The following is a 26,787-nucleotide window of genomic DNA, read 5'->3' on the forward strand; positions in this document are numbered from 1 at the left end:
AAAGTAAAAAAAAAAAAAAAAGCTATACAGAAGTATTTTTTACTACATTCTTTAAAGTAATGGACCACCAAGTCAATAAGCTCTCATAGCATTCCTTGATGGAAACCATCTGCAAGAATTTTCGTGGATCAGAGGCAGAAACAGGTTGTATTAAATGGTCATACTGGACCGCTGAATGAATATTCAGATATCTAAACAGGCATTTACCTTCACTTTTGGTTTAGGGGCCAGAATCACCTTCTTCTTTGCCCTAAAAGAGGAGATCGATGTGCATCAGAAGATAAAAAAAAGTAAATAATTTTAAAGTGTTACCGTGATTATGTCCCTGTAAACTAGAAGGATGTCTACTAGAGTTCAGCTTTAATAATATAACATCCTTGAAATAAAAAATGGGTTAAAATATAGGGGTGGAAGAAAAAAAAACCACTTTCAAACTGGTTTTGGTCATCTATCGCTATGTAAACTACTTGTAAACTCAACTGAATTGCTGATATAACCTGACATATCAGGAGAGCTATTTTTTATTTTTCTGATTTATAGGAACTTCAAAGTATCAATTCATTTCAGTCTCTGAATGAGTTTGTTTACATAGCAGAGCTTTGTCTACACTGAAATCATCTAGAGTAGTAATAAAATTTCACTTCATGTTGATATTTTTGTCCCTGGGGAAGATACTTCCTGTTCTCTTTTATTTCAAACCAGATAAAAACAGCTGCTTCTCCCCACTACAAAAAAAGCGGTTTGTTGCTTATCAATTGTTAAAACAATGTTTGTTGCATGAAGTCATTTAACAAACTTCCAGGTTTTCTTTTGCAGTGTACATGAACACCATAGCACCAACCACAGCTGTGCAAGCAAGGACAGTGTTAAGGATTATTAGTCATCAGCTTCAACTTGGAAGCTCAGCATTTCACACCTCCTTTTCTTATTTCTATTTCTTCAAGGGGATCACAACAGATTTACATCTTATAGGTCATTTTTTCTCCTTTCCTAAGCAACTAGAAATATGCTCAGCTAAAAAAACCCCTTACTGTAGGTGGACCATGACTCAGTTTTGCTATTAGGTAGAAAAATGCCCTATTTATCACAAAGGTTGCAATTTGGATGTTATAAAAAGTCATAATAAATTATCTGAATTCTGGCTGAATATGGACAGCTCCTGAGAGGCACACAGTGTTGTCTGAAAATCGAGAAGATAAAATCCACTAAGATACACAGCCTTCTGTGATTACAGAGATATTTATGAGGAAGAAGAAACAAGCGGTCAGAGTTCAATTTTACATACTGCATGTCAAAATTTAGGTAGCATGCAGTGCTTCAAAATACTTCGAGTAAAAGGCATTAATTCAAGAATTAATACCCCCTTGAGCTATCTAGCCACTTCATCAGTGAGTTTAAATGTAATGCCACAAGAACATTACAATTATATGCCTAAATTAAAGCATTAAAAAATACATAAGCGTCATTGTAAGTATCTTCAAACAAATCTCAAAATACCTCCCTTTTCTTCCCTCCATCCAAAAAGAGGTAGCATGAAGATGAGGAAAGATGCTACACACCATCTAAAGACCTTAATAAATTGTCACTAGTATACTCACGGAGCAGAAGTGAGGTGATTGTGAACACTTCGGCTTTCTTTAAAAAGCATCCTAAAAGAGTGATGAGAAAAAGAACATGAGGTGATTCTACTGCGATAAATGGCACATGACCACCAAATACACAAGTATCCTTTGATTTTCAGAACTACCCTTTGATTATCTGTTCCCAGAAGAGCTAGTAAGTAGGTTGTCTGCATTGCTGATATTCATCATATAGGTCCAGGTGCTCATAAACAGAAAAATTAAATTATAATAGTTAAAGTTTACATTCAAAATACTTCCGTAAATGGCCAAACAGAAGTCAACATAAGAGAATATTACTTCCTGCAGCTGGACAGAAGAAACACATTTTGAATTCTCTCTACTCAAAAGCTAATGAAATATTTAAAATATCAAAGTAAGGATTATTGTAAACTCTTCACATTACATGCCCAACACTGATCATGGCTTTGGGTTTGTGGTTAATAATCTGTTGTGGGTTTTTTTCCTCTGTGCTTTAGAAAAAGTCAGAACACAATAGCCAAGCTTGTTTCTAATTTTCTTCAGTACTTGGTATAGGCTGTTCTGTACCGTTTCTGTGACTTCAGTTACACTGGACTTCCACATACACCTTTACTACAGTGCCAAGGAACGGCAAGAGCCAGGATGACAAATCTCAGCACTTCACATGCTGTTATTTCAATGTTATCAGGTCCTGAGATGACAAGTGGGAAGTGAAAATGATTCCTGACCTGTACCTATCCTACAGCTTGCTATCCAAATGCAGCTATAAATAAACAATTAAAGAAAACTTGGTCTCCTTTCTTGTTTCCAGGTAGGCAAACCAGAACAGACAAGATTTTCCTACACCACTGCCATCACACTAACTCACCACATCATAAACAGCTGTCTAAACAAGACCTTTTCACCTGTAGAGCTGCAATAATTATAAAAAAGCCAACTATTCACAAATCTAATGTCATCTGGTAAGAAAATACTGACATTCTCTCACTACAGTTCAGTGCCTTACTTCTCAGATTTCACTTCCAGCTCTATTTTCACATTTTCTTTACCATACTGACCTCCAAATCCCCCTGTCAGAGACTACTGAATGCCTGGAAGAACATCAAGGAGCAAAAATAACATTTCTCATTACATGTTCAGTGTGTCACCTTCTGACCTACACAGCTTCTCCAGAACATTTCCCCACCTCCTTCTTGGTGCTTTGTCCATTCCTTAATCTTTTTCATTTGGAAATGAAAACTCAAAATTAATCACAGGCCCCAGTAATTTGAGTATCATCCTTAAAGACAAAAGGGTAGTACTACAACAACAGAAAACAAAAATGGTACAACGAAAGGAGAGCGCAGTATATGCTCCAAAGCAAGAATATCCTTGAAGAATAATCCCTCTGTGGCATACATATATTTAGATGTAAAAGTTGATGAGAGACAAATCAGTATGAACTTGTTTCTCTCTGATCATTATTTCAAGTCAAATGTGCTGTTTGACCTGCAAGCCTACTTGCATGACCACCTGCAAAGACGACAACACTCTTGGAATTAAAGGAAAGACTTCCTGTTCCTTACACTTTGGTTTTTTTTTTTTGAACACACAGCTATTTGGGTTGCAGATTTTTTTCAGACACACATGGAATTAATATGCAACCCAGTTACAAAAAAAGCAGTTACATTATTTGAAAAGGCTTTGGGATCCTTTAAGACTAAAAAGTGTTTCTCTAAATCTATGGATATTAATAAAACAATCTCCTCGGGCACAGTATGGAAGTTATACACATAGAAAGTTCATGTGACAAACGTAATTGTGATACAAATGAACAAGGTGTAAATTTGCGAGTTTTATTTCAACATGAAGAATTTCTTTACATTGAGGGCAGCACAGCAGTGGAACAGGCTGCCCAGGGAGGTTGCGGAGTCTCCCTCTCTGGAGACATTCAAAACCCAACTGGATACATTCCTGTGTGACCTGCTCTAAGTGATCCTGCCTTGGCAGTGGGTTGGACTAGATGATTTGCAGAGGTCCCTTTCAACCCCAACAATTCTGTGATTCTGTAATTTCAAGTTATGATCAATACCTTACTGCATGCTTCTTTACAAACCTATGAGAAACATTAAATACAGTTAACTTTGAAAGAGAAAGAAATTCTTCCTCTGAGCTGAACCCACAGAGGTCTGGTACTGAAGTACTCTGATAAGTAAGAATTCCTTATGAATATATAGTCAGTAGCTCAGTTTTAACATTAAATGCCTACTGATGTTGTTTTCCATTTTACATAGCTCCTTTTCACTTTAGGCCACACATAAAAGCGAAAAATTATAAGCCTTCAGCATGATAACCCCTACCCTAAAGTCTCAACAAAACAAGCTTCCAGAATATGAATTCTGTGCTGTACTAGGAGTTATCACTGCCAGATTGCAGGAAATACTTTCTTTTCCTCTTTCCCTAACCGTTTGCCTACAAATTACAATACATCACTTCCTAAACAGAAAGGAGGGAAGTGCCTTTGAGTAGATACAGGACAATTTGTAAATCATTACGATACTAAAACTGTCCAGATAAATGAAGTCTTACTGGTCAGCACGAAGCTAACATTTGTTAACTCTTGGGGTTTGTTTGGTTTGTTGGTGGTTTTGGTTTGTTTTGAGAGGCTTGGGGCTGAGAGGGCATTTTGGTTTTTTGTTTGTGGTGGGTTTTTTTTTTTGTTGTTTTTGTTGTTGTTGAAACCAATTGTATAGATAATTTAAAAGCTCATAGAAATTATCAGCACATGTATCAAATCAAAAAGGAGAGACCCATATATGTTATATGGCTTTCAAATGCAAAGTTTGAACATGTTTCACTTTTATGTATTCTTGAATCATCTCAGATTATCTCTTGACTATTCCACCATTATCATCAGTGATCTCCATATTTGTTCTTAAACTAAACTGGGATTCCTTGTCTCATCTACTTTAGTAAGATCTTCATAAGATAATCTCTCACTCATCAGCATACTTAGTATACAGAACTTAATCCTTGAATGGAAATACGTCAGCTGTATATCAGGAAGCGTAAAACTTGCTTTGTTCTTTTCATTAGTATTTCACCAGCAGCTCATTTTCTACATTGATTATTCTAGGAAATCTCTCAGTACAGTTATTTTTACACCTTGATACAGATTTGACTAATCTACAATCAAGGTATTCCCAAGCAAGTTGATGAGTATTGTTGTAGCATTTAGCTTTTACAGTCAGGTCAAGATTTCATGGGAAATTGGTTGCCTTTTGCAGCGGGTGCTACAGGAGGAAAGAACTCAGGCCAAACCATATTTGCTTCTCTTTCACTCCAAAGCATTTGAAAACTTGGTCAACTTTGTATTTCACAATGGTTAATATTGCTCCCATTTTATCCCCCCCCTCCTCTTTGCATGACTGTTTCTTCTTATGTCAGTAGGAAGCATTACAGAAATTAGTGTATTTTTAACTGCAGTATCACAGAGGATCCCAATTGCAGACAGAAAATAGAAAGCACAAACCTTAAGTGTTTTGTGAACACTGGTGTTGAAATTCTAGCTTATAATTTTAAAGTCTGTGTAAGCAGTCTGATAACGCAGTGTGACAACATACAGGCAAAACTGCTTTCCGTATCACTATCATTTTCTATATCACATAAAGAACTTCCCAAGCAGTTACCCTTCTGCCTCATACTTTGCCCTCAAATGAAGCATCACGCGCTATGTTCTGAGCTTCAGTATATTCAGTCTCCAGCAGATGACAAAAATCAAATAGTTCTCCTAGGAAAATTGGTTTTTTTCACTCTCAGGCTTGGAAACAAGACAGAAAAATTAAATTTGGAAAAACATTAATTTAAAATATTCCAGCTTCATGAACATACAAGTTCTAACCAATACTAATAGTACATGATTGAGGTCAAATGTAAGACAATAAATAAGATTCAAAAAATAGTTAACATCAAAATGAACAGATTTATAAAGCAGGTCTCTTACCTTGCCTGCATCCAGCCTTTAGGCCAAAGTGGTTTCACTTCTGTTTCCATAAAGGTTTTGAGGTAATCTTCAGCAGACTGACTTCTATTTGGCTCTAGCTCATAGCATCCCAGCTTGATCTTGACAAGATTACACAACAGAGACCTGAAAAAAGAAACAACAAAAAAGAAACCCTTTCAAAAACTCAGCAGAAAAAGGCTGAGAAATGAAAGCTGCTGTCTAGTGATAGTTGTAGGAAGTGCTCAGTTTCAATCGTGTTTTTTGGAAGTTTGCACTGCACAAATTTGCTACTACAAATTGGTATGATCTACCACTGTTACTTCTTCTCCATTTCCAACAGACCACATGGCTGTTATTTTCATCCTACTATTATTCTGTAGTTTGTTTTACATTTTTTGTGGTTTTCTCTTAGTTGACACATGTCCTCTCACTTTGCTCATAGTGATCTCTCATTTTTCTGAAAGGAAGTGAAATCTATTCTAAACTGTGTATTTCAACAGAAGATTCTTTCTGACACAGATTGTCTTTTATTGTCCTAAAAATATAAAAGTGCACACAGTTAAGTAAATTGGCCTTTCAGAGCCTCTTGAATGAAAAAAGCTACAGATTTAAATAAGTCTTCTTCAAGTAGGGCTCCCTCCAGGTCAGTCCAAGGTATATTGGTTGTATATATTTCATGAAGCTTTCCTACCTGTTGTCTTAACATACGAAAAAGACTCACCACTAGAAGTCCACCAGCCCCTTGAAGTAACATATATATATATATATATATATATATATATATATATATATTTGTACTAAAATTAGCTTAGATCTTACATGAGAAATCACTAATTTAGAAAGATCTGCTTGCTTAAAAGCTTGCTCAGATTATTTAAATGATAGTAATCTGAGATTTCAATAACATCTACTCTAGGAAACATAACTCTTTAATTATTTCAGACAAGAATCTGTGCTGCTTTTGAGAGTTAACACAGAATTTATGTTGACAGGGAATAGAAGGGGTTAAGATTCATGCACTCTAGATCTTGGTGTGCCCAAGGATTAGGAGGCTTGCCAAACCAGCATCACTAATCTTGATGGCCTGTCCTACTGTGGCAGCAATCTTTAATGCTCATTGGTGTTTTCTAACATATTTCTAGAAAGGTAGGAGGCAGTTATAACTCTGCTTACACATCTGTTCTTTGCTAAAGAAGCCTGAAGTCCTGGAGCCAGAAAATTCTCATGTATTTGAATAAAGCAGAAAAACAAGCAGTGGAACCTGAAAGGGCTGGACATAGGATGATCTTGTCTTTGAAGTTAAATAAAAAAGGCTTTTCACCACTACAGAATTCTAGTTTGCATATTCAGCACCGACACTTTCTGAAACTTCTGAGGTGTAATTCTGGGAACAATTATTTATTCAACAGTATCAGGTAATAAAATCCTCCTGGAGATCACTTTATAAAGTCAGTGAAAATCACTGGTGGAAAAGGTAGTTCTGTCTCACCTCACTGTGTCATCCCAATGAAACTTCTTTCTGGGTCCCACAACCCTCTTTCCAGGTTTCTCATCATCATCTTCCTCTGATCCATTTTTCTCTCGTTCATCTTCCGCTTGCAACCTACAGTTGGAACCATTATTTTCTTTATAGGTATACTACACAGACAAAACATTTCATTGAAAAACAGCGTCATTTTAGGTGTTAGGAAAAAGGCCCACAAAGCGCGTCTTCAGATTCTCATGATACTTTCTGAAAGGATAAACAGTTCATCTTCCTCTCCCCACTGCTTTATGGTCCTCAGGGACAAGTAAACAGGACACACTGTACAAATGTTATCATGGATGCCACTATAAGCTTTATGTAGTATCTCTGCTGGGAAATAGCAGGATGCTTATCAAAATATTAATGCTTCTCCAAGTCTAAAATTAGTTAACTATAACGGAAAAAATTACAATGAACAAGAAATACACCATCCTCCTCCATTAATCCCCCATTTTAGGAATCATTCAGCAACGCTTCAGATTTTTTTCTCTCAAGACCTACCTCATTCAGTTAATGGAATTTCTCTCAAGAGTCACATAATGCTTACACAAAACTAAGTACTTTGTACAATTCAAAACAGAGACACCTGTAAACTGGAGCTGAGTGCTTTTCTGAGCTCAAGGAATGAACAACATGCATAAAGACTTCCATCTGGACTCTAGAACAGGCATGCACAGGCTCCAGGAATACCTACTTGGCATTCTTGGCTTGATTGCGGGCCTGACAGTCCTCTTGGTACTTGCATAACTGTTCAGGCATGACATTACTGACAGCCAGTTTCAGCTTTTGCAATGGTTCTCTTAAGCGGTCATCCTGCAAATAGAGAAACACCAAACCAGTCCTATTAGATGTAAAATAAAGAGCATTTCAGATCGTTTCATGAAAATTATCTCCTGCTCACTCCTAAGGTAATATACCCAGTATTGACTGCAATAGCCATATTCTACATGGCATTTGAATCCCGTTAGGGGCAACAGCATTATATAAATGCACATATTTCTCACTTAAGTCTTGAGACCAGAAACAGCAAAAGACAGTCACAAGGAAACGTATCATGAATAGTCCAAAACATGACAGCATGATCTCATTAAATAACACTTTTAAATTAAAATAGGGAAGGGAAAAACACTTAAGAGGAAAAAGTGAGACGAACTGACGGATCAGTATCGTAACACTTGCAAATAAATATCTAGTTAATCATATCTCCAAAACCTCTGTGGTATAAAAAAATCCTAGGTAATGAACGAAATATAAATATGTATTATATTATCTAAATATTAGATTGAGGTACATAAATTGCATGTAATAACAAAGTACTATGTATTTAGAATTGTCTCCAAATATTAAGAACTCCAAACATTAAAGTAATATACTATAGACTTCCCTAAATGTTTTAAATTCTGTTCCTACATCTTCTGACTTTATGTTGTTAATTTTAACTGCTTACTGAGAAGAACTAGAATATTCTATTATGTCTATCTGTTTAGAAATAGCATATTAATCTGTTTGCCTTATTAGCAAGTTCCAAGATCTCTGCACTCATCTTCAGCTCCTTCACAAGATTTAGTCCTGGATTTTATCTAAAGAATCTGGTCAGGATGCTTCAGGTCACAAATAACCTTTTTTATTTAATGCAAGAAACATTCTTCAAGAGAAAAGTGACTGAAAATGGCATACAAAATATTTGTAAGAGAAAATTGCACAAAAAATAGAAGCTGGGTCACCTATTATCCACCTAATCTTCCTTTTTTCATGACACAAAAGTGAATTCAAAAGTAAATTTTTTTTTAGCCTGTCATAACCACGATTACTGTGGCTTTCTAGTTCTGCTACTTTGATATGTACCCTGTGACTACAGAAATAATCACAGATGACAGCAGAAACATTCCTTCGTAGCCTGTACTAGGTTTTCAAGATGAAAGCACTTCATTCTCAAATAAAGGCTTTGAAATACTTAGAATATTTGTTCCTAATGTAGCAACAATAGCAGGTATATGGAAGAAAGCTTTTAAACTGGTCTAGCAACTGATCCAAAGTATTTTGCTTTATTTGAGACTCTGTGACTATTGTTCTACTCTCCCGCACTGAGCTGTCATCACTGTCACACAACTGACTTGTGCTGGAGTGAAACTCCCCGTCATTACCTGGACGTTGAGGTGTAACTTTTTCAGACGCTTTATCAGTGTGTCCTTATTGCACGGCACAAAAGCTTCCAGGTGAGAGTACACTCCATTGCGGATGGCAGGACTTACCTCCTGTAACTGTAGCTCAATACTGACAAACAAACAGGAGACAATCAATCAGTGAGGCTTTCCAAGACGACAACTGAACAAAAAACTAAGAAAGCTTTGTAAGCACAGATATTCTAGCTGTGCACACTAAAAACAGCAGCTTGAGAAATTTTTCAGATAAGCCTTTTTATAAAAAGAGGAAGTCTCAACCGATGGCAAGAAACCATTCATATCTGTACTTGTCCAGCAATGTTGAACACTCGTTCAAATTTTGTTTACACCCACCATTACAAATCAATATTGATACAATTTTGACTGCTACAGTCCTCTAGAGATTACTTTTTGTTTCATATTCTATGAACATAGAACTTCAATATTAAACACTTCACTGAAGATTACAGAGGAAAAAAGCCAGCATTTTTTCCTCATGAAAGCTGAAGGTGTTTTATGTTACATAACTGAGGACAGGAGCAAATAACAGCAGTTTTGTTGAACTTTACACATGAAGTCAAAGACCAGGGCACTACAAACCCCTTTACACTGGATACACACAGTCATGACAGGAACTGTATTCATATATAAATCTCTTTAGCTAGTAACTGGCTTAGACTGATCTACCTTCATTGACTTTTAAGGGCTTTGTTGGAACAACCTCAATAATACTTCCTCTTCTGTACTTTTCCTTTTACCCCCTTTCCAAAAAGGGAAGGTTGTACAGATAAGCACTTACTCCAGAAGAATATTATTCATGTCTTGCGTGAAAAACTTCTTCCTGCCTTCTTCATCAAACATCTTGGCAGCCTGAAAATGCAACAAAAAAGAGTATCCAAGTTCATAGAGTATTTTATCCCAACAATCCTTGTATCTTTACTTCTACAGCTGCATCACATTCTTATTTTCCAGATAATGTTACCTGGAAAAGAATAAACAAAATCAAGCTATATCCAGCTGTTTAGAAAAAAAATTAGGCTTGTTACTGTTATACTCAAATAAACACCTTACTCTAGGGCAAACAGTCTGTCTACTTACAGTTTGCCTGGATCACTGATGTTAACACATTCAACTTTTCAACAACCATGAAGAAAGGAAATGGTAGAGATGTTTTATTATCTCACCACCAACAACATTCTACTACTGTGAGTTCTAAAAAGAAGAGCATTGCTTGACAAGTCAAGCATGCAAGAGCATTAACACATTTCTACTCCATCTTTTTCTACCTGTTATGTGCCTTACCCAGTTATAACTTCCAAGTTTTTTTATATCCATCTCAAACCTTCATTACAATTTCTACCAAGAGATTATGTGTGCTAGAGGAATACTTCATCCCTCTTTTCTGTGCCATCTTTAGACTATATCTCTAATATTTTAGTCTGGTCTCTTCTTGAGTCTGTCTGTAGTGCAGGGGAAAAAAAAAAAAACAACAGCCCAGATGCTTATTTTCACAAACAATGACAGCTTACAGTAGAAAGCCAATTCCCTGTACCATTCTATAAAAATCAGTAGTGCTGATCTAATCTGCAGATTTTTAGAAGTCAAAAGAAAAAAAAGCTCCACTTTGAGAGGCTTATTGTCATCTTACATGCTGGCATTGGGACCAGACAGCAAATATCTAGAGGAGCTGGAAAATGGTACACATGCAGAAAAGTGGTCAAGTGCGGTATCATAATAGGGACTGACAAACATTAGAGGCAGCCGACATGCTACAAGGCTGAATATTCAAATAATTAAGAACCTCTAATTCTATCTTTTAAAAAAAAAAAATTCAGTGACTTGCGACAACATAGCTAAAAATTGCAAATAAACGCAAATGTTAACTTGATAAAATTAATTTATTACTATTAAATACTTACTTTCTTGCTCTTTGTAACTGACCCATTCAAGTTTGAAAGAAAAATATTTTCTAGAATTGTGAACTCTATACTGCATAGGAAAACAGTATGATACTCTATCAAAACCATAAGGTAGCTCATTGTCTGAACATTTTACCACTTCAGTCATGAACACTGATACTGGAGTTTAAGCTCCTGGCAAGGACCGCATTCCGCTCACTGTTTTCTACCATAAATTCAGCTGCTGAGGGGATGGTACTATCTTTTTAGGAATAATGAAGTATTTGTCCTGCTAAAAAAATTAGAAAGGTTATAGATGTTTACAAGCGATAGGATACCAAAAAGACAAGTTTGAAAGTCTTAAATCCAGTGACTTTAAGCATAATTAACAAAAGGATTAGCATCATCATCTGGTTTATATAAAGTGGAAGGAAATATATGCTTTGACATTTCAGTCCCAGGTAGACCTTAAAAGGCAGTTCCAGCACTATGCTATCATACTGGATAGTATCAATAGCTTTTAAAGAGATTGGCAGATTCAAAAACTTCATCACTATTACTGAACTGTGGTTGGGTTTTTTCCCCACAGATATTCTCTTGACAGTTACCTTCAAAAATCAGAAAAGGCCCTTTCACTTTCCTGCTTGTGTACAATATTACCTTCTATCACGGTAGTTCAGAATTGCCCACTTAGGGAACTAGAACACATTATTCTACAAAAGTAAGTGAGGAGGTTTTTATTATATGTAGTCAGTGGTTAATTTTATTCTTTTTTTGACCTTGACGTATTATACACTATCCATGGAACACTGGCTTTTTCCTACAGCATTATAAACTTCTTATCTTTCTTTGTGCTGAAGAGCTCTAAAGCTGTGAGCCTCATAAGTATTTGAAAAGACACATTTATTTCTAATGCTTTTTGGAAGATTGCAATTTGCAGGAGGTATGGAAGTTGCAGTCTTAAAGTCAAAACACAGTCTAGTTTTTCCCCATGTATAAGGGTAGACTTATATGCTCAGCCAACAGACTCCCAGAAGACACTGCCAAAAGCCAAAGACAGAAGAGTTCTCACCTGGTCTAAGTGGAAGACGTCCCTGCCCACGGCAGGGCTGTTGGACTAGGTGATCTTAAAGGGCCCTTCCAACCCAAACCAAGTGATGATTCTTTGAAGACTTATGTTTGCCAAGAGCCACCATACTTAAGATTTCTTCCAACTGTTTGTGGATTGTTATACAGCGAAGCAACATGAATTTACTTGGGGCAAGTCACTAACACTTCCTTAGTTTTGGCCAAATCCAGTTCTGCAGTTTTGCTAGAAGCTTGTGTTAATGCATAGCAAACTAAACCTGAATATTCAAAGGTAGACAATCTCTTTCACTTCAGTAAATATTAATACCTTGGTTGTATTTAGCTTGGTATGTTGAAAAATCAGTAAGAAAACTAGAACACTTACATACACATAAGATAAATATCATGTTTTATCATTACTTTATCCTGCAGCAAGTTCTGCCACTCTTTAAATTATTTCCTTTCTGCCAAAAATAGGTAGTAACTTGAACTACTTTTACAAAACTTTTACAGACAACAAATTTATTTTAAGATAACATCCACAACAGAAACAAGGAGCACCTTGATCAGGGCACCTCTGTAGCCCTGATCTCTTTCAGTACGATACTGGGATATTTGTAACTTGTTGACTCAATACCATTTGTCACCATTTTTGAAAAGTTTGGACTCCATTCTAACCTTCCAGAAGAAAAAGTTCAGTTTTGTGGTTGGCTGGTTTCTTTTTTGTGGTTGGGTGGTGGTTTCTGGGTTTGGTGGGAGGTTTTTTTTGTTTGTTTTCTTTTTTCCTTTTTTTTTTTTTTTCCAACTGGCAAGTTAAAGCCAAAAATTCAATACACGGATTTGTAAGCTGCAGGCATATTTCAGGTTTCCCCCTCCAAAATAAGAAAACACCCATCCATTTCACCAACAAATAATTCAAGGTAAAGTAACACTGATACTTCCATTATGGAGAAAAACTCAAATAAACATTACAAGTTAGTGTACACAGAACATTTAGAAAACCTTGTGTCCACTGTTAAACTAACACTGCTTGAACAATTGACCTGCGTCATCTCCATGCCTATTTTCATCTGAGTATAAGTACAGCCATTAAGATGGACGTTAAGATCAATTCTTCATTTTTAAAGTTTCAGCCAGCAATTCAAGGATGGCATCCAAGGTCCTAATCGTTCTTCCTCGTTCTCTCAGATTCCTGAATGCAATCCATTACCAGTGAATTCATACTTACTGTTCGAAGGTCTCCAATGCGCTTTTCAAGTAGCACAGGCAGACCTTCTGGGAGGGCAGGCACCTGCTTGGGTGTCATGACCTGAGAGGTGTAGGTTGCCTGAGTGACATTTCCATTTTCTCCTGACAGCTCGGATACCGGGCTGCCATCAGAAGTGCCATCAAGCAACTTGTCAAAGTCAATGTCTCCCAGCATCTCCAGGGCACTTTCAGTTTCTTGCAGGAGCTCAGGTTCATTTGTGCTACCAAAAATGGAGAGGACAGGATCATTGATCCTAAGATTCAAGTCAGAGATATCGTTTCCTGCACTGAGAGAAGAGGAAGGAATTTTACTAGGGGTGGAGGTTGCGACAGTCACTGGAGGTTTTGGACTAGATTCCTTCTTCCTCATGGCTTCCTTCTCCTTTTGAAATTTACGGATCATGGCAGCCAGAGAGAGCGAGTCTTTATACAGTTTCTTTTTCTTCTTCTCAGACTTGTGTGAATTTAAGGCCATTACTCTGCAGAGGAAAGAAATTTTTCATTAGCATGCACATGACTTCTGAGGCCTTAGTAACCTTTAACAAAAAACTCGAAGTTTAATACAATTAAAAAATTATCAGGGGGAAGAAGCAAGTACTTGGTGCTTCCGTCTTCAGATTATTCTATCAATTATCATAAAACTTCAGTGATCACATGATTTCTTGCTGTCCAACTGATTTGTTCTGCTAAGTTTGGCAGACATTAGATTATTTCAAAGGTTTTTTCATTTTGACTTCTCAATTTCATTACAGAGAAGTTCACACAATTGTTAAACTCATAGCAGACTTGTGCTACTAAAATACTTAAACTTGCCTCTCAAAACTCCTGAATGGTGGAAGGTTGCTTTAAATTTAGGCACACCGTGTATATTACTTTCTCTTCACCGCTAAGAATTTTTACATGCAGACTCAACATCTATATACTACTTAAATTGAGAATTTTCCACCAATTCATCACCTTGATGAAAAATAAGACCAATAATTTTTCAATACCAACGTGAATATTCATATTTAGACAACTTCCACTCAATGACAGTTTTCTAGAAGTCAATTAAAACCCCACCACCTCAATCCTAGCTAGCCTCAGAACTCAGGAAAGCACAACACAAAGTCAGTAAGGAACACGCAGAATAATTAGGTTGTATTTATAGTTTTCCAGATTAGAAACAAGGGGATAGAAAGATTATTTTTCACTAGAAGATGTAATTCTTAGTGCTACCTAAGATGCACTTTAAGTGTTCCTCTAAAGAAAGAAACCTACCCCAACTGCTTAGGAACTTTCATTTTCCGAGGCTTCTTCTCCTTTTCTGTCCCTTCCTCTTTCCGTTTGCGCTTCTTCATTCCACGATCTTCACTTTCTTTTAACTTTGCTATCTAGAAAAGAGATAAAATAAAGGATAATGATTCTTCCACCCTAAAGAACTTTTACCGCAAGAAACATTTAGTTTTCTTTACACCTTCCAATTCAGAGCCAAGAAAAACACCTCAGTGTGCATAAAGGCAAACGGTACGACTGGGTTCCTAGCAGCAACTGCAGTTATGACAAGTGTCAAGCATAATTTTTAAACAGTTACTTTATAATTTAGTGCTTTTAAACAGTTACTTTAAAACACTGTAAGGGACACACAGACTGATGCCCAACCAGTACGAGCAACGGCAGCCTTGGAAGACTGAATCCTCTACCTTCTTCTGCTACCACAGTTTGATTGCTGACTATGCATTTGCACAGTTTGGATCATCTTTGTTGGTCAATACAGATCAGTCGTCTCCCCTCCCAAGTTCCTGCTGATCCTTAGACTACCTGATGGAGCAGCACAGGGAAAAAGAAAGCCTTCACACTGTGCAAACAGAGCTAGCAATAGGCAAAACTTCAGTGTAATTATCAACACTATTTTAGTCATGGTCCAAACCATAACACCATATAGGCTGCCATAAAGGAAGTTAACTGCACCCCAGTCAGACCCACTACAAGAGCCTTAAAATTATGTTAAATTTAAAGAGTTATAGAGCAGGAAAGGACATCAGAAAGCAGTAAATTCTTGGAATGGCATGAACTTGTGAATGGCCTATATAATTATGTTTGCATTGATAATAACTTGTTAAAGTTTATAGAACAGCATGCTGTTTGGAAAAGATTGTATATATAATTTTTAATATAGCTATTCTTATGCACTGAATTTATTTTAACATATATTTTGGTTTAAGCATTATTCTGAATACAAGGAACAATTTCAAATCATGCAAGCTTTGTGCAAAATCATAAAAGCAGTATTGAAGAATTTAAGTTCTCATCTCATAATGAAACGCTTATCAAATTACAGAATCATCTGTCAGTTCAAGAGAGGCAGGCACAACTTGTTAGCGTGCCTAAACAGATGGTTAGTCTTACAAGACTGGACAGCCTGTGGACATCCTGAGTTATTTCTTAACTGCTAGTACATTAGCCACAAAATGGAAAATGCAATAGAACAGTACCATGCATCGTGCTATATTTGGCCTCTTCACCTGAACCATTCTAAGTGTATCAAGTATTTCCAGTGTCCACCTAGCTACTAGTTCTGTATAAAAGTCTGATTAAGATCACTCACTTTAGGTGGCCTATGTTTTTTGTCTTCTGCAAAGTCTTCATCTTCTGATTCAGATGCCTGTCGGAACTGCAGTGTACCAGTGTTGATATAAAACCCTCCATATTTGGTTGTCAGGGATGCAGGAACCAATTCATCATACTGGGCAAGAAAAAAAGATTAACTTGTCAGCATTTCTTAATAAAATGAATATGCAGTTTGTTTACCAGTCCCTGTGCATGAAAAATTATATACCAATATACAGCACAGCTTGCTAGAATAGAAACAAGATACCAATGCTATTGAAAACTTACTGGCCAAGGCATACAACATTAATTTCAGAGTAATCTTTCAACTTCCAAAACAATGCCCTTTTTTCTTTTTTTTTTTTTTTTTTTTTTTTTTTTTTTTTTAAGAAAAGACAGGATTACAGCATTAAAAGTACTACTTTCTGAAGCAAATGAGGATAGGCACACATACATTCCCCTTGCCATGTGAGGACAAAAAGCCCAAAAACTTTTAAACTTTTTTTTCACCCAATATTCTGTCTCTTACAGTATGGTACATTATGCTAAATGTTAAATCTCAAGATACATAAACCATGTGAACAATGATGCACCAGCATTTTATGACTAACTTCATTTGATTATTCACTTGTTCTGTCCAGAAAGTAAGCAGGCACATAATGAACTATTTGTTTTCATTTCTGACAGCCTTACAAGCAAAGCACCAACATCACTGGTTGAAAACAAATTTTTTAAAAAACAAACCCTCCCTCCAAACAAACAGACCCCCCCACAAATCCAAAGAAAACCCACCAACAAGAAAGACCCCAACAAAACCCACAAAACGAACAAAGCTGCCTCTATCAATTTAAATTTTAAAGCTTAACACTTCTATTGAATGCCCTTCAATTTTATGACACAATGTGCAATTCCAATTGCCTTCTATTAGTCATCCACTTTTACCACAGGCCCTTTAAGTTATCTGTGATAGCTACAGTTACTTCTAAAATGTATTTCTTCCATATTTTCTAAAAAAATGGCCATCTGTACAATCACTAGACTGCAGTGAAAGAAGCCTAATCTGTATGAGAATTTTACAGAATTGGACATTATATCTAGGAACTGAGACTGAAAATAGCAGAGATGTTCTTGCAAATTAAGCATAAACAAGCCTCCCTAGGTTACACTCTTTGTTTCATTAAGACTGCCACAGTTTTCATTAATACCAATCTCTGCAGTGCACTTCATGTTCAGAAGTTTCAACACATGCTACATTTAGTACCGACTCTAACCACACTGTCCTGCTCAAAAACCTACTTCTCTTAGAAAGTTCTCAGAAATTTTCTTTTGTTAAAAATGCTATCCCAGACATGACAGACTTGGCCATGGTATCTGTAACCCTATTTCCAATTTTAGGTGTTTAATACAACATTGCCTCTTATACAAATACCATAATACCAGGACTTGTTTCATTTAAAGTCAAACATTCTCACTCTGTTCAGACAGTTTTAACGCCACAAAATGTTTCAAACTCTTACAAATACTTTATTTTAAAAAGTACTTAGTATTCACAAAGAAATTTCCAAGGTAGAATTACAAAACTGTATCTCAAAAATAGTGAAAGCCAAAGACATAGAAGTGGTCAACCGTAAGTATAGTGGATGACAATATTGAGTTATTATTTTATGATCCTCAGCCTCCTCAGAATGACATTCTACAGGTTTTCAACAGAAAACCATTAATCTCTAGGAAATACCTTGTTAACAGCAAATTCTCAAAAAGGCTGGGAGGATGAATAGATTCATTCTAGCTCTATGCATACGCGTCAACAAGGCAAGTCATGGAAGCGTTTACAAGAGAACTGAGGACGGATTGCCTTGACAGTGCCGTTATCACCACACAGTAGGACGATGTCCTGAACTACCCAGGTCTTAGTTTTTAAATACTGAAAATTGTAAGACAATATTCTTAATATGCAACAAATATAATTCTAGAAACTATACTCCATGGAAGTGTAAACAGAATCCTTGAGACACATATCTGCCAACAAAGATTAAGGAGGAAGCATTTACAGGACTAAGAATTGATTTCTACCCTTGTTCTAAAACAAAGGATAGGATTTTGACACATCTGAGAGGTATGCGCTCTGGCAGAGGAAAATGTCAGTTCTGAGTAACAGCTGTAAGCAGTAAATGTTTGGTAGCACAGCCAAATGATTAAAACCTGAGATACTTGCAAGGGAAACACTGTGACTATTATTTTGAAGCAGCAGGCCTTCTACTGCAAGTCTCAAGATAAAATTAAACAGGCTGAATAAATAAATATACAGATTTGACTGCCACAACACGATCTGAAGACTTGAAATCACCTACACAAAATGAACACACACAGAGTGCAAAGTGGAGTGTTAGCTACCAGCTTATTTCATTTTGCTCTCCATGCCATGCAAAATATACTGAAGATAAAATGGTGTGAGAACTGAAACGTCTGGGCTGTCAAAAGCATTTAAACAGGAAGGAAAGTTATCCAGAAGAGTAGAACAGTAAGTGTATACTTCAACAAGGAAGCTGATGAAGGAACCTGAACTGGAGACCTACATAGGGATTTAATGAGCAAATAGCTAGACTGACTTTTATCTTCCCAGAATGGAAGGCTCAACAAGCAGTACAGGACAAAATGTGAAAGGGAAAGTAGTGACAGGATTTACGCAATACCCTAAGATGATATGAAAAGCTAGCACAAAAAAGCAGGAGAATCTATTAACTGGACAAAATGAAAGCAAAGTGGCTTAGTTGTGGACTTGGCACTCACCTTGAGGGACCATGAGGATCATGCAAAGCAAACTTGAGAGTGGAGTAAGAATTTCAGAGAAATCTAATGGTTTTTTCCACAGTTCTCAGAACTACCATCATTAGGTACAAGGAAAATGAAAGGAGAGAAAATAAATTATTATCCACAGTGCTTAATAGACAGAGCAGGCACTTTTTCTATTTGAGCTGACAGGGTGTGAACTGAATTGGCAAGGCTGTGGTAGTATAGGATCAAAACAAAAGAATACAGCAGTTGCCAAGTTTGAAGCTAAAAGCACAGTCAAAGCTGGGACCATTACCATATGAAGTAAAGAACAAGAAAAGGGAAACACTAAAAACTTAGATGTAGAGCAGTAAAGAAGGCCTGGGTAACACACAAGTAAGGACTAAAGACAGTCCACAAGTGAGGAAGCCATAAATCACAGCAAATTATTTCAATTATCAACATGCCATGTGGTACAAATAGATATGTACAAGGCAACAAGAAAGGCAAAATTCATTCAGCATACAGACTGAATGTATTCCAAAGCAGTCAACAGGCAAATAAGATCAGCAAGAGGTGGATGTGTAATTAAGTAGTTGAGGTTTCAACAGCTTCTGCTGAAGACTATGAATTCAGTCAGATTTTCAAAGACTTTTTTGACATTCAATTTTTAACCCTTGAGTGAGACTACTTTTCTTTACCAAATCCTTGTTTTACCCTTAGCCTACTGAACAGAGTACAACTCAGTGTTTAATGTTATAAATAGAGGCCTGTAAACCACAATGTAGCTAATACCCTCTCCTTTGAGCTAAGCTTAGTATTTTCACTACCCTAACTGAACAGAAAAGGAGTATGTTTCTACAAGGTATTGGCAACAGCTAGATTAAGCTTCATTTTAAAGTCCCTTCAGGACTCTCAGTTAAAGGGAACATGGCTCTTGCAAATTCTAAATATTCTCATGAATTGGTTTTGCTTTACACTACCTTTTTCCACATATGGAATTGCACAATTATCGTATTAAGGAAAATAAGTTTAAAGTCCTTCACAGTGTTCTGCTCTTCCTTATACATTCCAAGACTGAGAATCAAAAAATCTCAGACCTAGAAACAGGCAGGAATTGATATACGATTGACTCCTGTGAACACAGATTTGTTCTACAAAATATTATGGAATCATTCTGCAGATAAAACAGTAAGACTGATATACTGTCTGACCACCTAAAAGCAGGCACATATATAAGTTATTTTAAACTGTTGTCCTTGAGCTACATTACTATACTTCCAGTGCCATTAATCTAATAAAATGTTTTGGTATGAAAGATAATTCTGTTTTTTTAAAAATAAGTTAACTGCTTTCAACTTCATTATTACAACAAGAACAGTGAAATTTTATGGATTATACCAATTTATTTTTGAAATCCAGACCCACAGCGGTATTTTCCATTAATATTGTCTACTCTTGTATTAGGGTATTTTGACAACAACCCTCAGATATTTTGACAGTGATCCTCCTCATTCATCTCCATTCCAGAAAACAATCTACAAAAGTACGTATGTGAAAAAACTATTTAACATTTCTGTACTAATTCCTGGAAATGCAATTTGGTGCAAACAAGCCTGAGTGTTTTAACAAATATAGCTTATTATTACTTCTTGTCAAACAGGTAATGTTTAGCTAAAAGATAAGCAGGGATACTCTTCGTTCCCTTGTTCAGTTTATTTTTGAGGTAGCTCTAACCAGCTTGGGATGGGGGGAGCTGTTTAGTTTGATCATCATTAGACCATGGAATAAAAGCCAAGCTACTGAAATTATGTCAAATACAGTTGTTTCAGTCAAACAGACTGAATATTTACACAGTTCACTACACACTTCAAGATACTTTAAATATACATAGTGGATTGATCTCTATGCTTCTTAAAGATGCAAAGAACTGAAATACACTCTTTGGCTTTGCTCTCCTTCAAGGCTAAATTTTCAAACAAAAACACAGAACCATCATTCCAAAAATACAGCATAATGGAACATAAAATGAAATCCTAAACAAGGTTAGGGGGGAACAGTACACTGCTTTGCTAATCCAAGGTGACATCAAAAAGCGAGCACAAAGAGCTTTCCCATGGTAAAGAAGGTTGTTCTTCCCAAACGCACAGGCAAGTTGCGGGGGGTTTGTTTGTTTTCTTTTAACCCTGAGGCAGCTGGCAGGGCTCAACAGAAAAAAGTATAACAGATTATTGAAGATATAATACTTGGCTCAGGGTAGTTGGGTAGAATAGGGTAGTCTTGTAGGAGAATCCTAGTTTTTTAGTCAGGATATTGCAATCTGTCAGCCTACCAGAGTACCTTGAGAGAAGTACCAATACACATCTATTGTCCTGTTTTGCTCTCAAACCTTTTACCGTTCCACCAGTTACCAGAGTTAGGCTATTATCTTAAGTGACCTCTAGTGCAACAAAATGGCATTCTTATCACCTTGGAAACATTTCAGCTTAAGTTATAAAACGTATGACCACTCACATGACCTTTATCTGTACAACTCAATTCTTTCAGAGCTTGAGCTCTGACCTGACCCACAATGAAAATCTAGTTCAGTGTTAAATAATTATGTAATGTATTACTTAATCTCTCCAGGTTTCATGTTACAAAGCTGCCAGAAGATTCTGTAGAAGAAAAGTTACGCTTTCATTTTCCCTTGATTTACCATGAAGAGCAGACATTCCACATATGATACTTAAGACAAATGTTTTTAACAAAGATCTGTTACTTTGGCATATTATAAACCCCCTTTTATATTAATGATCATACTGTTTGTGTATTTTTTTGAAAATAGGTTCTTTGTGCTGCTTAAATAAATATTCATGGAGAATGGCTAATCATAGGCCATGCTCTACCCCTCTAATGGCTCAGATTACTTTGAAAAGTGATTTTGTGCTCTTCAAAAAATTAAATTTAGCAAAAAAGGAGGAAGTTGCTATACCCATTATTCTTTCTTAGTTATTTCTTATTCCTACATTCTTGATGTACACAAATTTAAACAGTGGTACTACAAAGGTCAGATATAAGTCTCAGGTTTTTTCAAGTACCTATGCAGATCCTGAGTTTTCAGTTTTACAGTTGTTCCAGAGGTCATTAGACATATGAGCAGTCCTAAACTACCTAGCTGAAATCTAGGCTAGAATGTGGGATTAAAAAATTTAATTACTTACTCTTTCCTAAGAAAGGGTAAGATTTTTTGCAGAAAGAGCAAGAAAACATTACTATTATTTTAACAAATATCAGATGTGCTCTGCAAATTCAATTACCTTTGCTCCTCTACCTATACTGGTTCTTGTATCTGCTTTGTTTATTTGCTACTCCGCTTTACACCGTAATGTCTTTTGGGATAAGGAGGATAAAAGGCAAAGAATGTCCTAACTGAAATCTGCCCTTGTATTCACTCAAATGCATTTGACATGTCAGGTGCTAACCAGCAGATCTACCCTGGAGATAGCTGGGAATCATGCAAGACATTTTATTAAAGGTGACATGGTACACTCAGCTAAGTGAGCACTATTCCCCAACCACATAACTTCCAAGACTGGGTGAAGTGACAATGAACGAGGAAGACAGTAGTAATACTAACACACAAATCCTCAGCCAATGAAACAGCTGGCAAGTGAATCTCCTAGAAAAAGATGCTTTAATGCACCCGCACATATTCAGTGTGGATGAGGTTTGTTATTGAGGTCTACAAAGGCAGCCTTTTCCAGATGAAAAAGGCCATAGTGTTCAATTTCTCTCTCAATACAAAGTGAAAGTATGTTTAATAATGGATCCTATGTAGCATTTTTCTGTACATACTTCTAACATTTGCAGGTTGATAATTTTTTCAGTTTGGTTTTTGGGTTTTTACCCCCCTCCTTTTTTTTTTTTAAGAGACAATGATCTTTCTAAAGCAATTACACTGCTTTCCATAGCTATGCATAAAACAAGCTCCTTGGAGTAGTAAGAATGAGAGAACGCTATCAAGTTGGCCTAAAACAACATCTGGCCCAGAACCCCATAAAAATGATAAAAATTACCACTGACACAGTGAGCCCTGCTGTTCTCCAAAAAGATACCATTCTCACTGGGAAAAAGTATCTCGGATATTCAGGAGTCTTTAGGAAGGTGGTCTTACTGATAATCCATCAGCTTCAGATTTTAAAGGCAGCCAGGGTGGGAGAGAATATTAAATCTATCATACCTCTTATAAGTCTGGAGATTACAAGATTACAAGATGAAATGAGCCAAATTTATTCTGGAAACATGTAAAAACTCTGTATCATGACCAGAATTTTGCAGAGACTAAGCCTTTAAATTATGGAAAGCATTCTAGAGAACCCAGATAGAAAGAGAGCAACACTTTTGCTAACATGTCCAGAATTACTAAAATTACCATACAGTTTTTAAAAAGTTGTCCTCAAAGAGGGTCTGAACTCTTGAGGCAAGAGGGAGCTAAAGAAAAATAAATTCTTCCCTTAAGCTAAAGTACCTGTTTTGGAGAAACTTTCCATGTATGAGAAACCAACGGTAGAAAGGTTCTCTACCTGGCAGCACAGGACTCTTTATATCAGTGTTCAGAAGGCTGCTATGGAACCATGAATATAGCAGACAGGGTCAAATATTGCCATAGGGGCCTGGATGTCCAAAGGATTGAAATGTCTGCTTCCCATTGCTCTTGGCATTCATGTTTTGATTCAATTCCTGACAGTGCGGCTACTCGGTATCGCTGCTTCAAAAGACAGATTGCACTGCTTACAGATTTCTAGGTGGATTGTTCTTCCTCTGCATTCATCTACTCCGTATGGGGGAAGTCTTTAGTTTGGATACACAAGCCTTGTCACCTCTGAGTAAGAGAAAACTGCATACTTTTTCATTAAGACCATGTATTACTTCAGATCCCTGTTCTGTATTACATAGCAAGAAGCTTAGTGAGCACTGAGATGCCCTTGGAATCTATCTATATAAAGCTTACATTGTCAGGATGATATTCAACCAACCAAATAATCAGAGGTCATCACAAGAGCAAGTAATCAGCCTCGTTTGTCTGGACACGTGTGCATATGTGTGCATGGAGGAAGAATAGAGGAGACATAATCTAGAGGAATTCCACTCCACAAAGAATGTAATTCTGGGCAGTTTACACTATGGTAAAACCTATTTTCAAGATGAAAGTAGTGGGAACACTGAGGAGGAATAGGTTTTTTTGCAGGTGATGAACATTTTGTACAGGTTCATTAAGGTAAGCAAAGGTTAGGACTCACCATCAGACTAACTGCTACATAAACCTTAGAAACAATAGTAAGATGGTCTTGATTTACTCTTTTTCTGGAATTATCACAACCCACTGACTACAGTCAAAATGCTTGACTCGAAAATATCTACTCTATTGACTGATGCATAGATTTTCAGTTTGCCTGCAAGTGCATTCAGAGAGAAAGCTGCTTCTTCCAAACAGGACCAGCTAAAAGTTTCCCAAGGAGGACAGCAAGGTGACTGCCAAATAGCATATAAATACATCAAAGCAAACAGCATCCTGAAACTACACACTTTTCCTTATTTTCTACAATATTTTCCTTTAGTTGGCTCCATGTCTGAGTCCACTGAATTGCTCTTCAGGAGCCCTTACTTTTCTGTTTTCACAAGGATTTTGACGGGTCTTAATGCAGCTGTGCTGCTAAAGTCTTTACCACGCTGTAGGAAAGTACTGATTCTTTCCAGAGTAAAAAGTATCAGCAAACCTGTAACAATTTCATGTATGGCTTTCATTTTCACAGAAAGTAAACAATGGTAATCTAGCCTACCAAATTGTCCCAAAGTTACCTCCCTTCATCAGGGGAGATACCAATGCCCTTTGAGGAATCTGAGAGAAATCTCTCTGCTCAGAAGTTCCCCTCTGTCATCACTTTTCAAGAACCTTCCTCTTGAAAAGCATGTCCTGTACCTGTCTGTACTCCATCCTCATTAAAATCCACTACTTCAGAATCATGCCATTAGCAGACTCCCTGCACTTGTGCCTGATCCTCACCCTTGAGAAAAATCAACAGGACAAAGGCCTTCCTGGATCCTTGAAGGACCCAAATGCTTTGTTAGATGTGCAACACGCAATATGCGCACGATGCATATGCAAGATGCACACACATACAAAAATGCTTAATTTGAAACAGAGCCAAAGGAAGCAGAATTCCTTACCTCAATTACAAGGCCTAGTAAAACCAGGCTTGGAGTTTTATTGGTTTGATTTCTTGAATATTATTTGATGGCATTATTGCAAAATCTGTTTTTAGAAGGAAAATACCTCTAAAGCTTTTACACCTGTGACAAGAAAAAGGACTAAAATTCTAAGAAAAATTTCAATTATTTTTTTCTGGGATAACCCTGCAGCAATTAAAGAGGCACTCATATTCATTTTTCAAGTGTTTCTGCCCAAGACATTCTAGTTTTCTATATGTAAGAAAGTGCATCTGCCAAAAAGAAGTCAGTCCAAGCTGGGCTTGGCTCTGGCATTTCTCAGGGTACAGGGTGATTTCACAGTTGGCCACACAGAAGATAAGCAAGCCAGACATGTAGATTTTCTATCTGAACACTTTCCATTTGTATCTAAGATGGAATGAGAGGTTTTGTTAAACTTAGAACTCCTATATTACAGGACTCTTAAGCTCTGCAACAGCCACTTGGACTTAAGCTGGCACCCTATCTTTTTTCCTCCTTTTCTATACAAAAATGAGGATAAAAGCAAAACAAGAGATGGCCTCTCACTAGTCTGTATTTGTAACGCAGACACAAGGCATAATGATTGTTGAGGAAAGCAATCTTTAGAGAATACACCATTCTCCCCAACAGCTTCCACAGCTAGCACATGATGCAACCATCTGGTCCTCTAACAACTGCCTTTTGTACGTTTTTGCAAAGACTCTGGCAAGAGATAGCAGAAGTAAATGCTCCTGCAAATCTAACGGATCTGCTGCTGGCTGTAAGGAGGCACAGTATGATAAGTACTAATACTTCAGTGAGTGTTTAACCCTGCCAGACTCATGTACAGCTTTGACAGAGACCTGTACTACAAGTACTGCAAGTGTTCCGAATCTCGTATCAGTTCTGTGACAGGTCACAGTGAATCCAGGAAACTCAAGATAGAACTTGGGTCCCGTATCGTAAAATTTCAAAAGTGAGGATGGTTAACTTAGGCAACATTGAGAAACCATATCAACCTATAGGCTCAAGTGGCTTCTTAGCAGAAATGAAGCACATCTGCTCCTACCAAGCTGAAGACCAGAATCTCACTTTTGGGAAAGGTGTACAAAGGCTTAGGCCCCAATATTGTACCAGCAAAAGTTTCAGGATAATGATAGGATAGCTTAATATTGGCAGGTTCAACTCCAATTTTCATCTAGACCAAGAAAAAGGACAAATTAATACAAGTTACCATAAGCATCTACAGCAAACTCACTTTTTAGACAACTTGAGACCTACTTGAAAAACTACCTGTACACACAGATGAGCTCAGCTTGCTATGCACTGTGGTTAACTGCTGAACTTCTTTTGCTCAGAAAGGTATCAGTTCTGCAGCACACTTGCTGTGCACTTCACACAGTTCATAAGATTGTTCACTGCAACATCTATATGCTAGAAAGCTCACAGCTCAGAGTTCACACCTCTTTACTGTAAAGTTTTAGAATTTAAATGTAGGCTTGACATAATGTATGCTAAGCAATACATTTGTGCTTTTCTTACAACTCCTTTTCATAATCTCTCCTCTCCCACTCAGACTTCTAGCTCCCTCCTCCTCCTCAGAGCAGTAGATCATTGCTGCTTTGTCCAGCGTCACTCAGCACTGGAGGAAGCTCTAGGCTGGCAAACAACAGCTGTTATTTGTTGTTTGGTGGGTTTTTTTGTTTTGTTTTGTTTTTTTTTACTTGACTAA

At 36.9% G+C, this 26,787-nt stretch overlaps 1 protein-coding gene across 1 annotated transcript in view; it reads right to left on the bottom strand.

The window, feature by feature from the left end:
• Positions 1-26,787, bottom strand: part of UBN2 (ubinuclein 2) — a 51,583-nt gene that overhangs the window by 13,613 nt on the left and 11,183 nt on the right. Inside the window, exons 4-13 of the mRNA XM_027896740.1 lie at positions 16,072-16,209; positions 14,745-14,857; positions 13,465-13,963; positions 10,070-10,140; positions 9,253-9,382; positions 7,803-7,921; positions 7,073-7,186; positions 5,584-5,727; positions 1,599-1,649; positions 208-250 (exon numbers count right to left, since the gene is read on the bottom strand). Of these exons, the coding sequence (XP_027752541.1) occupies positions 208-250; positions 1,599-1,649; positions 5,584-5,727; positions 7,073-7,186; positions 7,803-7,921; positions 9,253-9,382; positions 10,070-10,140; positions 13,465-13,963; positions 14,745-14,857; positions 16,072-16,209 (1,422 nt within the window). The remainder of the gene's footprint in view (positions 1-207; positions 251-1,598; positions 1,650-5,583; positions 5,728-7,072; positions 7,187-7,802; positions 7,922-9,252; positions 9,383-10,069; positions 10,141-13,464; positions 13,964-14,744; positions 14,858-16,071; positions 16,210-26,787) is intronic.

Source organism: Empidonax traillii, unplaced genomic scaffold (genome assembly GCF_003031625.1).
Source record: "Empidonax traillii isolate 1590-97213 ecotype Southwest subspecies unplaced genomic scaffold, ASM303162v1 scaffold515:size447783, whole genome shotgun sequence".
NCBI lineage: Eukaryota > Metazoa > Chordata > Aves > Passeriformes > Tyrannidae > Empidonax > Empidonax traillii.